Here is a 17,272-nt window from a genome sequence, read left to right as displayed (position 1 = left end):
AAAAGCGTGCGGCAGCAGAAATGAATCTGCCTCTTGCTCTGAGGTGATTGTAGAGATATACGATGTGCGTTGTTCCCTTCTGACGTGCAGGTAATGCATCAAATCATCTGTGACAGGATGTTGTCACATAGGTAAAACCGAATACAGGCTCGTCATTAGACCTTGTTATATGGCGCTCGCTATTATTCATGCCAAACATCCTCACTGGTGTATAAGTGACAGCTGTGCAAATGATGTGTGGCTGCAATTTAACACCCTTCAATATTCTAATGAAAGGGCATTCAGCGGTAAACAATTGCTAAAATGCCGAACGGTGTCTAAAAGGTGGTGCAAGGAGCATAATGAGATATTTGCAGCACTTGTCATGTATTTCACTCGAGAGCGGCTGAAGATGCCAGTCGCTGCCTGTCACCTCTCCGTGTGCAACAGTGTGCTCATGTGTAACCTTCACTTGACTGACCCGACTGTAGATCATGTTCACGCACAGTGTGGAATCCTCGCAGGTAATCAGAATGGTGGGGGGGGGGGTTCCCTCCCTTTCATTATTCAGCGACATCAGAAGGTGACAATTGACTACGAGTTGAAGTTCACACACGCACACACACGCACACATTTGTATACACATGAAATCACCGAGGGGAATCTACCGAATATTTTTTATGTATTCACACAGGCTGTGTGAATGTGCAGATGAATTCCCTCTCAACAGCCTTGAGGCTCTTTATTCTGGCTTATGTAACAAAGTAGCAACAAAAACAAATGGATGTCTCTAAAGGGCCTTGCTGGTGTTTTTGCATGTTTCAGCATATTTACAAATCATGTGCACTTGACTTACCGCCAAACATTTTCCGAAAACATACCGTAGCTTTGTTTGGGATTCGGTTTTTAGCGTTATTTTAAAATGTCAGTGCGGTGAGAACATGACGACCCTTGATCCTCGATTTAGTTACTAGTGCAGAGTCCGTTCTAAACCTGCCTGTTTGGAATGGGCTGTTTGTTTGACCTGTGGTGATGCTGGTTGCAGCTTTTTCTTCCTGAATCTGTAAAAGTGACCTGCAGTAATTGAGCCGTAACAAATAAACACCAGCTGCTGGACTCAGTCCTCAGAAACCTGAAGCTGCTGCACCGCTGCTGCTCAAAGAGCCGTTCATCTGTTTATTCAAAGTTCATAAATATTGAACATACTGCACAGATCGGCCCTGGCATCATCCTAATCCACACTTATGCTTGACTCATCCTCCCATCACCCTCCCGCAGGAATTATCTTCTCCAATTTAGACACCTGCACCCACATGAACATTCCAAAAACAGAATAGCATCCGCTGTTCCAGTATTTAGGCCTCAATGAAGCGTCGGGCTGCGCTGAATTAGCGCTCACTCGCAGCGCCTGTTGCAGGAAGATTATCTTTGCAAGATGCTGCAGCCGTGGGAATGAGCGGCCTTGTTTCTCCCAGAAAGAAAGCACTGTCTTCCGATGACTCGTCCAATTGGCCTATTTCACGCTATTAATCAGAAATGCTAATTCTTCAGACCCTACCCACCGAGCTGCCATTGGGCCATGCATACACATACATGGTTCTTGAGATATATGCATTACAGATTTCAGGAAATAGTAGATACATAACACAGAGCACTTTTCAGTTCTTTTTTTATGTATTTTTTTGTCCATGTTGTTTATGTTTTGTCCTCTGAGTCAATATTTGTTCCATAACTTTCTCCACACTGTTACAAATGGCTGAAAGTAAATACGATAAATCGGCGCAAAGCAGTGGTTCAGTCCTTTTATCCGACAGATAACTGCAAAATGAACAATTTGGCGTTCTCTCTGCACAATCCCTCACGCTCTCTTTATCGCATTCATTTGGATGAGCAATTTGCTGTCGGTGACTCACGTCCTTCCTCTCTCTGTGTCTGTGTTTTTTCGTCTGCAGGGAACATCTTCGTGGTGAGCCTGGCAGTGGCAGACCTTGTGGTGGCCATCTACCCGTACCCTCTGGTCCTCACCTCCATCTTCCACAATGGCTGGAACCTGGGTTACATGCACTGCCAGATCAGCGGCTTCCTCATGGGCATCAGCGTCATCGGCTCCATCTTCAACATCACCGGCATCGCCATCAACCGCTACTGCTACATCTGCCACAGCCTCAAATACGATAAACTGTACAGTGACAAAAACTCTGTGTGCTATGTGCTGCTGATCTGGGCTCTGACTGTGGTGGCCATCGTGCCCAACCTGTTTGTGGGCTCGCTCCAGTACGACCCGCGGGTTTACTCCTGCACCTTTGAACAGTCGGCCAGCTCGGCGTACACCATCGCAGTGGTCTTCTTTCACTTTATTTTACCCATCATGATTGTCACCTACTGCTACCTGCGCATCTGGATTCTGGTCATACAGGTGAGGAGACGGGTCAAACCCGATAACCGGCCCAAGCTGACGCAGCACGACGTCAGAAACTTTGTCACCATGTTCGTGGTGTTTGTGCTCTTCGCCGTTTGCTGGGCGCCGCTCAACTTCATCGGCCTGGCCGTAGCAATCAAGCCGCAGGTAGTGATTCCCCTCATCCCCGAGTGGCTGTTCGTGGCCAGCTACTTCATGGCCTACTTCAACAGCTGCCTTAACGCCATCGTGTACGGCGTGCTGAACCAGAACTTCCGGCGCGAGTACAAGCGCATTGTCGTCTCAGTGTGCACGGCTCGCATCTTCTTCCAGGAGAGCTCCAACGACGCAGGGGAGAGGCTCAAAAGTAAACCGTCACCACTCATGACCAACAATAACCAGGTCAAGGTGGACTCCGTCTGAGGAGAACTGAGAGGACACAAACACAAAACTATTCAAAAAAATTACATGAGCGGGAAAAATACCAAATATACATTTAAAACAGTGTCTATCCTCTGGGCTGTTCACAGACTGCCAAGCTGTACGGTGCTATCTGACCTCTGAACAATCACAGTAAAAACAGGGGTGCATCTTATCTTTGTCTTTTATCAAGCACTTTTGTTTGACTCTGCAGTATCTGTAGTGCCGTAAAATATATGATGTTGGTTTTGTTTTCATGTTTACAGTGATGATATAAATGTATCATGCATTATATTAAGTATTTATTTTGTATGAAATGTCACGTAGATATATGGTGGGATATATCAGGTTACGGTTACATGAAGAAAGGCCACTACGTTAAAAAAAAAATATTCTACTCAACATTTTGAAAATAGAAGGAGAAGTTTATAAATGAAGTTAGTCGATTTTAATAACCTCATTTGTGACTCTGTGAGACTAATTAAGTGCAAGCAATGTGGGTTGCTGCTGTCTTATTATATCCTGCACTACCGTCCCTTTCATTCGGTGGAATATATATTTTGGTAAGAAAGATCTCTCTCTCTCTCTCTTGCCACTTTGTGAGCTCATTATAATGTATGCATGGATATCAGGAATTGTTCATATGCAAAATAAAAATCTGATATTGATGGGAGGATGTGTTTCAGTCTTCTGTGTTCACTTTTTGAAAAAGGGTATTGACCCTGGAATTACATTAAATCCAGAAATGTGATCGGCTACCTCAGAAACTTCTTTTATTTGGTAAACAAAGTTAAACTAACGCAGCTTTTTCGCAGCTCTGTGCTGCTGCTTCTAATCTTCAGTCTACTCTCATTCATACAAAGATACAAGCTGTGGTAGTATTTGCTGCTACAAGCTCAAGCAGCAAATCAACAAGCGCTTTAAGCTCAGGGTAACTAATAAATTGAATGTTTATAGTATTTGAATTGTTCTTTTTGCCAAACTTGTCTCAGGTGAGTGCCCCCTATGTTGTGTTCTTCGGCTTGTCCTCTGTTCATAATTCTGCAAAGGATCAAACCACTACAGCTCTGCCTCAAATCCGCCCTGAGTGAAGTATTTTTATCCAAAGTGGAGCACAGCCAATGAAATTCATTTTGCTTTTCTTTTTCTTTTTTTTCTAATGTGAAGCTTTTTGTTTCTGCGTCATCGGACTCATGCACATGTGGCCGTCCGACACTGACGATTCCAGGTTTCCAGTCTGCAAACAAATTTCAAGGTGAGCACATAAAAAAGCGTTGGTCAGCATCAGTGCAGTGCATCATGGGAAGCAGGGACCGTATAGCCCACTGTACATCGGTGTTTGCATGCGTGTTGCATGGCGTGCGTGACCTACCCCTGTTAGTGGGACACAGACAAAGGCATCATGCATCACAGAGGAGAAAGACGCATCTGAAATTCACTTGGCTTATATAATAGATGCTGACCATCGTCCTCAAAGGAAGAGCTGAAAGTGCCGGCTCCCAGCAGACTCCCTGCCCCCCCCCCCGTCCGTTTAATCCCAAGAGCTCTGTGTCGTAGGAAACAACTGAACGGGTTGGGGATGGGCAAATGTAGAAATCCCAGGGATTTACACTGCCAACAGAGTTATACTGTAATCTGTGGCCCAAAGATTTTTATAGCTCAGGATGTACAACTAAATGGAAGAGAGAAGTCAGGTGATACATGACCAATGGCTCTGATTTAGGCCTGTGTACCCTCACTGACTTAATACAGAGACAAGAAAAGAGAATGAATCCTTCACCGCGACAAGGCCACGGATCAAAGCTCCAACAGAGACAGAAAAACACATGACAGGCCACGGCCGCCAACGTCTACGCTCTGTGTCAACTTTGACCCAAAAGATCTGTTTCTTAAGAAATGTTGTGGAAATGACTGATTAATTGAGTATTCAGTGTTCATTACTACATTATTACATGAGTACTTAGGAGTCATTACTACATTATTATATGAGTACCCAGTAGTTATTACAGTGATATTTCATGAGCAATACTTTGCAGGTTTATAACTGTATCTCATACTCTCTGTTGACACTTTTGTGGTAGTTCTTGCCACAGTATTTATCTCCAGGATATGATGACACAAAGACTCACTTGATAAAACAACAGCAGCTTTACTGGGACGCCTGGTAAAAAAGTCTTGCCCCCAGGTCATCAGTAAAGACTGAAAATATCATATTTAAACACTTAGTTTTTCTTGTTTTTGTTATTTTATTGTGTCACTGGTTAGCATTGTCACACGGCTCTGTACAGCAATGTAATCGATATTCTGTGAAGAGGCCATCTATCTCCTCTCGCCTGGAAGGTGCCACTGTGTCGTCAGTGTTTGTTTTGGTTGGCTCTGAGCCTCACTGAAAGATGACTTAAATAGCTAAGATGCTGGATAATACAGCTCTGTCCTCCCGTCGCTCTCTCGCAGAGACATAATCCAAAGATGAATCACTGCTGCCACCTGGGCCCCCAAAAAACTCCCCAGAGCTGCCGAAGCCTGGTACAGAGAAAAAAGAGACAGAGGAGATCCTTATGATCTCACCAGCAGTCGAGTTACACAAAATGACACGACAAAGAACGACATACAAAAGTATAACAGTTCTACAAAATACTGTACTTCCTCAAATGCATGTCCTCTACTTCAGTGCTAAATTACCTGAGTTATTTTCAAGATGTTCAGTAGCTTGACAATGAGCCAATAGAAGACACATTACCACCTCTGTATATTATTTTCATTCTTTCCACCGAGAGCAGCAGCTTCGCCTCATTCAGTCTTTTTCCTCTCGCTGGTTTTGTGTTGCTTTCTCCAACTTTCCTCCAATAAAGGAAGTTGTTTTCACTTACCTTTGAGCACATTTCCCAGCAGAGCTTGTCCACTCTGGTTTCTGCCTGACCACACAGGAATGATACGGACCTCTTAGAGGCACAGAGGGAGAAAAGGAGGTGAATTGAGAGAAATACACAGATAGGAAAGAAAAAGGGAGGAACAATGCACAGGGAGGATGAATCATTAAAAATAAATCTGTACATATGGTGACAAAAGCTTTTTTCCCTGTCTTTCAACCATGAAATAGAATACAAACATTGTGTACGCTATTTATACGTTGAGCATTATGCAGATACATATTCTTTTCCACTCTGCAGCTGTAACTGGAATAGTAGCACATGTCTGTTTAAAAAACAACAGTCAAAATCGGGTTTAGTTTTTGCATGATATTACTTTTGCTTCCCTCAAACACCAGTGTGTCAAGAGAAGTAGCAGCGTTATGTTATCTCTTCATAACACGATGTCTGACTCACAATAAATAACTTGATGTGATGTGTTCTTTGGTGAGTCCCTTGTCAGAATGTGGCATACTGAGGTTTTGGGTTCCTTGCCCTACATGATCTACTTTTTTTCAAACCCAGTCCGATACCTGGTAGTTATTAGGTCATTTTGAGTAGGCTACTGTTCTCCTTTGGGTTGGGTCCTACTTTACATGTATTGTTTTTCATTCAAGAGCGTGGTCTTTCAGTTGGAGAGCAGGACTTCTTGATTTCTGTCATATTCTGTAATTCTTTCCGGTAGAATGTGCTAGCCCCTGCTTGTGCTTAAATCAGTCACTTTAACAATCACACCCTCCACAGCTTTATTATTACACTGACTTGAAAAACAATGACACCTTCATGGAGCAGGAATCCAACAGATCCCTGGTCAATACAGAGCTCAAATCAAGAATCTTGATTGAGTTTTCTTATGTCATGGGAACACTGTTGATAGGAACTATATAAATAAACTAGAGGCTGCTCTGTTTCTTTACCAAGAGCACCAACAGCAAAAGTAAACAGAATGAGGGTGTTTGTGGTTTGTGGTGTGTCCAAGTGGTACCTAATATCCTCTGGTGTACCTCAAGGAGTTATTCTTGGTCCCCTTCTCTTCCCAATATAAACCACTCTAGCTTGTTCTATCTGTATCCTAATCACCATGAATGCTTGGGGCGCCAACCCCATTCATTCATTCTATGTCAGTTCACATTGAGTAAAACCAGAAAGATCAGGCCTCACCTGGTCACCTCAGAACCTTCTGGCAGGGTTGCAGGCAAACCTGATGACACCTCTGCTCTACAGCAACACATATGGATCTTCACTCAGCCCATAATAGCTCACTGCACTTTTCACTGCTCTTCACTAGTCCCCTGTAGCATTTTGTATTAAGCCCAATCTTTAGAGTGTAGGCTGACTAATATGGATGTTAAAATCATAAATTGCAAGTAAATGCTGCTGCATCATTGTTTAAGACATTTCAATCCTTTAAAATTGCTTTAAAATTTGCCACCTTTCGGAATGTGTTGTAACTGCTATAAATTCAAGTGGACCACAAGTGAGTTTTATAGCCATTTCAACTTTTATAGCCATTTCAACCACACACACAAACACAATCAAATCTCAGGATGCTAGGAATGGGAATGAGACACAGTTTGAATGTGTCTCAGCAGTGGACTGTTCCTTCAGTACACAATTTTGTTCCTTGTATAGTGATTTCTGGTCCAGGGTCAGTCCACCCTGAGGCCGTGGACACAAGTTTCATTTCACACCGGTGCAGCTGTTAAATCCCTGTAAGCAATTCCATTGGCTGTGAAAAACACATCTAGATGAGAATAGAAACACGGGACCAATATGGAGTTTTTGTATCTACCCAGGGAAAACTTTTATTGTGACTTTCCAATTTGTCTGTGCTGCCAACCCTGACACAGCCATATGGTACCAAACTCTTAATTCATGTGCTTGTCATATGATTATATTCTTCTCACCTTTCTGGCCTGGGATGGTATGAATACAAAATTAAAAGCATTTATATCACAGTTCCATCTTATCACAGTATTAAACAACTTCAACAGAATAAATCAGAGTATTTGTTACCTGCCTTCGTTATTTGACAAATTCTTTGCGTAGAAATTTGTTGGAATTGCTTTTATTCCTTAGGTCACGTGTAAAATTGTTTGTTATAAGGTAGCCAATAAAGATTATGTGAAGATGTCTGACCACGGTGTTTATTTGTTTAACCCAAGTACATGCAAAAGTGTAAGGAAAACAAATACATCACTGACTTAACTTAAATGACATAACTGAGGGATTCTCAAATCTCTTATGGACTTATCATCAAGCTGTTCGCACATATAGCGAAATGGAAAATCTTTAATCATTGACTGATGATGCTTCAAATCTACTGAGGAATCAGTGTAGACCGACCCATATTTCTTGCAGGGGTGTCGTAGTTTCTCTCACCACAGATAAGTAAATGACACTTCCACTTGTACTACTTAATACACTCAGTATTCTGCAAGTACACTCATCACAAATTAGGAAAGAAAATTACTACAGTCATAAATTAGAATTCTTATCAACGTAACATTAAACCCACCGGAATCCTCCCGTACTTGGAACTGCCCGTGACATCACTGATGACATCAACAGCAGTGTAAAAGCAGGAAGTGTTTGGTTGCCGCCCCCTAAACACCTGGAGCAGCATGTTGAGTGTGGTGAGTAACGATCAAGAAATCAAACATGTGATTTATGGAAACTACAAAATTATATAAACCAGCTATAGTCGGACTTAAATAAAACTTTTTTAGATTTTTATTTAAGCAGGAAAGGTTGATGGTCACCGGTAATACCACAGATTGAGGTGATATTCTGGTTAAACAAACGAGCATGGTTGAAATTACAACAAGAAGAAATTGCGAATTGGACAAATGTGGTCGAAGTTTAAGGTTTTAACCCCGAGTCAGGTTTTATTTGGATGTTTATTCACGCTTCTGTAGGTGTGGCACCTTTTCTCGTTAAAAAAAACCAAACAATTTATTGAATTAGTTTAAATAAAAAGTCTATTTTACTGGACTCGTCTTTACATTGAAATAAAAAAGTTATTTCATAATACAAAAGGGTTAAGAAGACATTTTTACATCAGATTTTTTAAATGTGAGAACAAGTGTGTTCAGTCTGTTCTGCCTTTCAAACCTGATAAAATGCTTAAATTGAAACGTGGATTCTCATTTAAGACGGTGTATATAAAAACTTGAGGTTGAAGGAGATTAGAAGATGTTGTCATGTAACAGAAACATGTCGATGTTACTGATGATGTGTAAAGAAGAGAGATCCAGTTAAAGCCCACAGAGACGCAGCGTCCGGACGTGAGAGAAATGACAATGGTTTGATTATGTTCCCCAGCAGGTGTGATTTACGTGTCAGCAGCGTAAATACCATTAAAGCCATAATATGAAAGCTTTTTGAATGTAAACAAGGATAATTCATTTTAGGTTGATGCCACGGACACGTGTACACACTTCAGTCAGTTACATGTTCAGAGATAAACAGTCACAAAGTGAAGTGGTTTGAATTAATGTTCCTTCTAATTAGCACATGTTTTCCTCTGTTCAGTTGTTTTCTGACCTGTTAATGGAAGCACGTTGTTTATATTGAAGCACAAATTCAACTGCTTCCTCTCTAACCTGATACTGGATTTCAAATGTAATGCAGAATCTTAACATTAAATGTGAATTATGGGATTTTTGACCACTTACAACCTAACAGCTAGAGCCGGGCGATAAAACAATATGAATAATTGTACCAATATCATTTAATCATAGCAATATGGCAAAAGTTCAAGTTCCACTGTTGTTTTAAACTAAAAGGATTCCTCCTGTCTTTTTCTCCCTTGAACTCACTTGGCTCTTTTCATGTAATCTAATCAATCAGTCATGGTTATTACCGAAGAACCAATATTCATCACAGGACCAACGTTTACGCATCATGTTAGTCGGTAGGTTTTACGAGCAATTCCATCAAGCAAAGTGAATATAAAAAAAATAAAGCTCTCCTGCATGTGCAGCTTTCACACAGGGACATTTTAATGCCATTCTCTTATCAGGAATCCCAGTCGGTGACGGCGGATCACCTGACAGATCTCTTTGTCCTCTGTGAGACGAGACACGGTGACATTTCACCAGTTCAGCATGATAATACGCTGTGGTAGGTCTTCACAGAGGCGGAGACGGAGATTAGGTATGAAAAATTACTTTTGGTGATAGGATAGGTATCAAATTAAAACTCTATTAGCATAGGAGTAGTTGACGTTAGTAAGTAAGCTTAATCATTTTTATTCATATGAGAGCGTACAACTGAATCTGAAGAAGCTGCCAGGAAAGACGGTGACTCATATTTGAGGGACTTAACTTCAGGTGGTTCTCAGACCGTACTGATATCTTTCCTAAGGCCTGATCAGTCTTTTTTATCACTTTGAGATTTTCAACATGCCGTGCGGCACACGTGAGCCGTGCGGCGACCATTTAAGTGTTCCCGACGAACAGCATGGGAGGGGAGTGTGATGCCGATACCCTTTATAGAGCGAGGTGAGATGTCAGCGCCCTAATTAGTGTGATACTACTTTTACTTTGCGAGATAATTAAAGTTTATTTAAAAATCAATTTGCGGTGCGGTGTCATTATCTGTTACGAGAAAACGCTGACCCGGGTGTGTGGCTCGCACCAACTCCCACGCAGACACACTCTCTGCAGCCTTTCATCTCAACAGCAGATTTTGTAAGTTTCCCAATTAGCCACGACAGCGAGCCAGCACGAACAATACCAGAACCAACGGTGAATGGTTTTATACTTAACAACTGGGTTTTTCCTGCTGTGACATTGTCGTCATTGGCAGCTTCTAAAACCTGAGCAAACACTGACTGGTGATTTTATTGTGTTTTATTATGTTTGTCTTCTTCAGTGTGCTGAGATTCTATCCCATGATCCTCTGGGATGCTGGAGGCAGCGAGTTCCAGCGTTAAATCAGACCGACCTCGGTGCCAATCAACACCCACGAGAAGGAGAAGTGGGCCGAGGTAGGAATCACAACACTTAAATATGCACAGAACCTCTTTTACAGAATCTGATGGCACTTATTAACACTCCACACTTTTTAAATTACTCTTGTTATATTGCCATTTATGTTTTTCCTTTTATTTCATTTACATAAAATTCACACGGCAGGTGACATGTTAAAGGAGAATAAGCACAGTGCCAGGGTGTGAGGGCTGAAGATGATATGATGCTTTGCAGTCGGCTGATTTCAATCTAATTAAGCACCTTTGGGAGAGGGTCCAGGGGTTCCCTGACCCCTTGAAGAAATGTTGCCAGAGACTTGCTGACCCCACTATCTGTGGAGGTGGTTAAAGCAAAGAGGATTTTGATTTGAGCTAATTTGCAGACAAACATGCAACAATGTGTCCTGTGGTCCCTACTGACCAACAGAGGTCATGTGCGGTCAATGAACTAAAGCTGCATGACGTATTATTATAATAACGTACTTGTTTTTAATGGCTAAAATGTGCTATTTCTGAGTTTAAGTTGATTTCTGGAAATCATCTGATGATCTGTTGAGGGGTCCCGACCCAACTTTGGGAAACACTTCCATAATCCATCGCTCACAATGGAACATTCAGGTGGTTTAATGTCAAAATATATAATTTTCCCTCGTTGTATAGCAGATATTTGCAGTGTGACGGTTGGTCATCAGGCAGGTAAATGTGAAACAGACATTCCTCGTGGTAAATGATGGAGAGAGCTGTGACAAGTTTGCCAGTTTCTCACCATGAGTTCAGATGAAAACCGTTGTGGAAGCAGGTTTTATTCAAGAGTCTTTAATAGACTGTAGGTATTGAATGTGGCTGAAGTGTGAGTTCAGCTGAGTGCAGGGCGAGCAGGCCCTTCTGCCTGGATGGGTTCTGTTGGCTGGATGCACCCAGGAGTATGTTGATGTGACGGTCGGTTGGAGCTGACACGGTCGCACCTCAGTGCAAGCCGATGAATGAATGAGATAGTACAGTTGCTCTGATTAAACAGGTCAGGGATCATCAGCGCAGAGGCTCAGTGACTCAAATGAGCGCCATGAAACTTCTCATCTGTTGTGTTCCAACACTTTGAAGACATTTGCTATCGTTCCAATGTAGAAAAATAAACTTAAATACGCTTAATGGGATGGTTGGTTTCTGGGAAATGTTCCTGCTTAATTTTAGTCAGTCCTGCAGCCCTGTATGTTCACTGGTTAGATATCGAGGAGCAGCTCTTCTCAAAAGCAGAACAAATGTAACTAAGGACACGGCTTACAAACGATTTTCAACATCCATACCAAAACACCCATGAAGCCGTGAATAAAGCAACATTATCCATGAACTGCAATAAGTCAAAGTAGTTAATGTCCTCACAGTCTGGACTCTTAACAAAGAATAGAAGAAAACTGGTTTTGAAAATGAAAAAAATAAAAGTCCTGCATTCGCCCCTTTGTCCGGATCCACACTAACATTTATTGAGGTCGTGACCCGTGTTCCCGTCCTTCCACCAAATTTCCTGGAAATCCATTCAGTTGTTTTTCACGTAATCCTGCTGACAAACAAACAAACAAAGGTAGAGAAAATTGTGCTTCAGATAATTATGCTCCATCACTGAAATGTGATACAGTGAAAAATAATCCACTGAGTTATTGACATCGTGATTATCAAGCCTTGTTTTTCACAAGTAAAACCAACACGTGCACATAACAAGCTGCTTTGCTTTGTTGGCACAAACAAAGACCCTGACGGTTGCTCCATTTCTGCTCCAGCAACTGAAATAGGCCATTTGTGTTTTTTTCCTCTCCCAGGCTCATGTAACAGTGGTGTTTTTATAATATTAAAATTACAGAACCATAGTGCCGGTATAGGCACTGAAAGCCAACAGAACAGCAAAGGTCATCATCACACTGGAGCCAAAAAGACAATTACTGCTATTAGATGATGATGAGAGGCATCTAGCCAGAAAGAAATTTGCCATTTAGACACAAGCGAGTGGAAGCAAATAAACAAATGAAACATTAAAAATGAATCTCTTTGGATTTGAAACAGAAGAAGCCTCCATATGAAGATAAAAACTGAAAGGACACAGAAGTTCAGTGCTGCCACTGAAGACTTGTGGATTAACTCATTAGAATACGGTGGTTAAAGGTCGACATCTCAGGAACGCCTTGAGGGAATTTCTTCAAATTTGGCACAAACTCGGACCCGAAGAAGAACTGGTTGGTCAAAGATTAGAGGTCAAAGTCACAGTGGCCTCACAAAACAGGTTTTTGGCCTCTTGAACATGATATCTCAAGTTTCCTTTTTTGGGAATTGCTGATTAGATCTCAGCGGTCAAAGGACAAAGGTCACGATGAGCTCATGAGAGTCTGGGAAGAACTCGTACAGTATGTAGACTGAAACTGAACTAGTTGGTACAACTGCAGGGCAACAGTTTGTCTTTGGAGAAAGCCGGGGTAGCTGTGCTGCCAGTGCTACGCTAAGCTAAACTAGGCTAACCAAAATAAGCATGAGAGGAGGATAAATTTGATGCATGGAAAGAAAAATGTAAAACTATTTACTCAAAAGTAAAGTAAATCCAAATCAAACATAGTTTAGGCTAAAATAAATATATGTATGAGTCTATTTTATTAAACGCTGACGGCACCTTTTCCCCACCGCCTCATCTCTCTCTCCGTGTGTGTGTGCAGAACTCGCATTAAAGAGTGCATTGACAACTCAAAGAGAATTAAAGGAACTTTTCAAATGGAAAATCACTGTATTAAAAATGAGAGTAGAGTTATTTTTAGCCCTTTTCATTACACAGTGGCATATTCAGACCATCCAATCTATCCCTTCGATGGAGGGATAATGGCGTCTCAAAGTGGAATTAGCGCGTGCCTCCACAGCGTCTTTGTTGGATTTTTTTTACTTTTAATGACTGCACTAATTAAGACGTCCTCCTCGGGTCCTGGATAAAACGGGAGAAGCGATGATGGATGGGTTCGAGAGACAAAGAAAGAAAGAAAGAAAGAAAGAAAGAAAGAAAGAAAGGGAGTGGAGAGAGCGGGAGAAGCTCAAGGGCGGCCCCAGGAGGAGACGGTAGGTCTGCTCACTGTTCACTTCACAGCAGGGGTCCCGTCGAGCAAAGGTCCAGCAAGTGACACTTTCTCCTAATGAGGGAGTAAGACAGATCTTGGACATGCTGCCCAGCCGTTAATAGTGTTGACTGGGAGGAGAAAACATCCCCCGTGACCAGCGTGTCTTTCTCTTCTGTGGATGTCTTCAAACGCACATTTGTGTTTACAACAACCACCATTTTTTATTATCTGTCAGTTCCTTTTATGAAAAAATCTGATGTATAAACCTGATCTGAGCTGATGTATGGTCATGTCTTCACCTTGGCTTGAACAGAAGCTGTCGCTGGATGTTGAATTATTATCTGTTAAGTACAGCCGCTGAGTATAATTACAGACACTTAAGGTCAGTACGTCTTCATTGTCAGTCATTAAGTTGTCCTCTGCCATGATGTAGCTGTTAATTTAAGTGGGAGCCACCAAGTGTAAATCAGACTGAAGTTTCATGCTTAATGGTTGGTGGCTACAAAGGGATATTTCAAGAATAAGTTGTAATTTTAAGAGAAAAATACATCATTTCATAATAATTATTTAAAACGACACGTGTCATAATTTAACGCCTTGTGTCGTGTGATAGGGGGATATGAAAAGATCAGTCTGTTGATTATGTAAGAAGCTAATTACATCGTATTACAAAGAAAGAACCGTACGGACACGGACGAAATTGCATAGCTTGTGGAGGAGGAGATTAAAATATTTTAAAAAGGGTTGCGTAATTTCACAAGGATCAATGAGATTGGTTCAAGATTTTGAATCCAGGAGGAGTGGAACGGAACTCCCATCGACACGGGTTCTCCTTGCTGCTTATTCTTTACTCTCTTAATATCATTGCTTTTTATACTCATTAAATTCCAACTTCATTTTCGTCATATTAAAACTTTAAGGTCATAATATCTTGACATTATTCTCGACAGAACTAGATTTTTCAATATGACCGTAATAATCCAATGCCAAAGACCTGGGATTTCCATGCTACCCACTCAACCCACACTCTGTGGAAAAGAATTAGCATTTTCAGTGAACATCATCTGCACGGCAATTAGATCTCCTGCAAAACCTGTCGGGGAAAAGCGTTAAACATACAGATGAGGGTTGCAATAAGAAGAACTCTCACAGCAGTAATCTAAAGGTAGAATAATTGTTTTTGTGGCCATGGTACATGTACAATTCAAGAACTCTTTTGGGAGCAGTACTTGTATGAAGAAATAAACAACAGAACAATTCTCCCGTCATTTGATTATTCCCACATCAATTTGTTGTTTTTTCCTTGTTGTGATTAGTCTGCCCATTGGCTATGACCTGAATGTAAATTAAGGACGAGTAAAAATCTTTACAATCAATGCTAAAGTTCAATAAAGATTTCATACCTCTGTGCCGACAACAGCCGTGGTGGAGGTTTTGCATTCCGGGTTATCTGTCTGTTCATCCCTCCTTGTGATTCCGATATTACAGGAATGACTTGATCTTAATGGTCAAAGGTCAACGTCACTGTGACCTCACAAAACATGTTGTTGGCCATAAGTATTGATGAGGTCATGACCCTTTACATCCATTTTTTGTTTCTCTTAATGAGCTTACACACTTAATATATAGTAGAATAATAACCAAGCTGAACAAAGTCAATTCAAGTCATTCTACTTGTTTATCCTTATATCTCAAATTAAAACAAATACCACATATATTACATGAGACGACACAGGACAAATATGGATATAAACTGCAAATTAACTGTTTGGGGGCGTCAAACGCAGGCGATTGTACTTTTTAATCTCATTTAGAAAAGTGGAACAATATATTCTGCACAATATATTCTGTACATTTATAGTTTACAATTTAATTTAAAAAAGAGAGCTCAACTTGTTGTTCCAAAACTTTGAGAAATATATTCTGTAATGTGTTTAAAAGGGTTGTGATCGTCGCATCATACACTAAAAACTAAGTGTAGCACCTGAAATGAATGGATACTGAGAGCTGTGTAACCTCCAGCCTGTCGCCCTGGGGACCACATGGCACACGAGCATCTAAAAATCAATTACAGGACGGTTAAGGCAACGGAGATAAGCAAAGACAAATGATCGCACATCTGTTAAAAAAAGATGTCAAGAAAACAAACAAGTGTGTTGCGCTCCTGCCAGGCCCACACACTGCACATGCTCACTTACGAGTGTGTTTCTAAAGAGGGTAGAATAGCTTATGTAGCTGCCAAATCCAAAGTCACCTTGTCCCAAACTCTGCTGGATCAGATGTGTTTTTTTGACAAATCTTCTTCAAATACCTTGAGCAACGCGTCGCTGCTGCCACATCCGCTGCTCAAATTGCCGCCCATCAGTCATGCTCAGGGAGAAAATTATTCCTCGTCTTTTCTTTTTTTTTTTTTGTCTCCCTATCGAGCTCACGTCACCGTATCCGCTTCCTCGTGGTCTCTCTGTCAGCTGACACTGACCTTACTGGAAATAAGAAACCTTAAAGATCCAGCCTGACACTCTGTGAGTCGGTGTCAAAGCTGACCGAGCCGAACGTCTCCGTAGCGTTTGCTCTTCATCCCACGTTAATCGTGATGACAGTTCACCTTTCTTCACTTGTCAGAATCTGCACAACTTTGTCTTGTAAATCTTGTGAATGATAATGCACCGAAATCCCTTTTTAATAAACAGTCAGGCTACGGAATCCCTGGATTTAATAGGGGATCAGTTTCTTCAGCTCGACGGATGCTTATAACCTGGATGCTCTCATAAGAAAGCATTTTATCCTCAAACTGGCTCAAAGATAAAAACCGTTGAATATATTTTGCGCTGCTCCGCACAATGTAATACTGTGTGTGATCTGTGATGTCTTCTCTAGATTATAACTTTTACAGGACGTGCTTGGACACAAAAAGGAAATCATCCTTAAGGGTTAGTTATTTGAGAGGGGTAAACAGCCCATACACAGAAGCCATAGCTTATCAGTTGCAGTATCAGGGGGTGGAGCCGCTGTAGAAGGGTCCCGTTGATACAAGGGTTCCACCAATCACGTGTCAGTCTCAGCTGTGATGTTTCACCCCATTTTTATAGCATCAAATAACTAAATAAAACCAAAATTACAGGATAGATGAACAATTGAACAAATATCTGTGGAAAGATATGGAAAGATGACATAACTTGTACTTTGATGACAACTTGTACTTTGACTTTTTATTTTAGTCCATGTCCAATCTGCTAACATGGATGGGACAAGGTGTAGGACCTATACTGCCGCCTGCCACCAGGTGGCAATTGAGATGCTTTGGCTTTGGCCTTCACTAATAGGGGGTGAGCACACTGAGGTGACACCATTAGCTTAACCTTATGTATGTTATATAACCTTATATGTGTTATATTCAACCTCGGCTTGAATAATGAACATTTAAATCCCTGTATTTTCTGGTAAATTTACTCAGGTCTACTTTCTTAGACTTTAACATAGTTCTTTCTTTGCTCAGGAAAATGCC

At 41.3% G+C, this 17,272-nt stretch overlaps 1 protein-coding gene across 1 annotated transcript in view; it reads left to right on the top strand.

The window, feature by feature from the left end:
• Positions 1–3,470, top strand: part of mtnr1aa (melatonin receptor 1A a) — a 32,086-nt gene extending 28,616 nt beyond the window's left edge. Inside the window, exon 2 of the mRNA XM_035165385.1 lies at positions 1,932–3,470. Within this exon, the coding sequence (XP_035021276.1) occupies positions 1,932–2,800 (869 nt within the window). The 3' untranslated portion in view covers positions 2,801–3,470. The remainder of the gene's footprint in view (positions 1–1,931) is intronic.
• The last annotated feature ends 13,802 nt before the right edge of the window (positions 3,471–17,272 follow it).

This window comes from Hippoglossus stenolepis, chromosome 2, assembly GCF_022539355.2.
Source record: "Hippoglossus stenolepis isolate QCI-W04-F060 chromosome 2, HSTE1.2, whole genome shotgun sequence".
Lineage (NCBI taxonomy): Eukaryota > Metazoa > Chordata > Actinopteri > Pleuronectiformes > Pleuronectidae > Hippoglossus > Hippoglossus stenolepis.
Note: the sequence above shows the minus strand (reverse complement) of the source record. Positions and strands in the feature narration are given on the sequence as shown.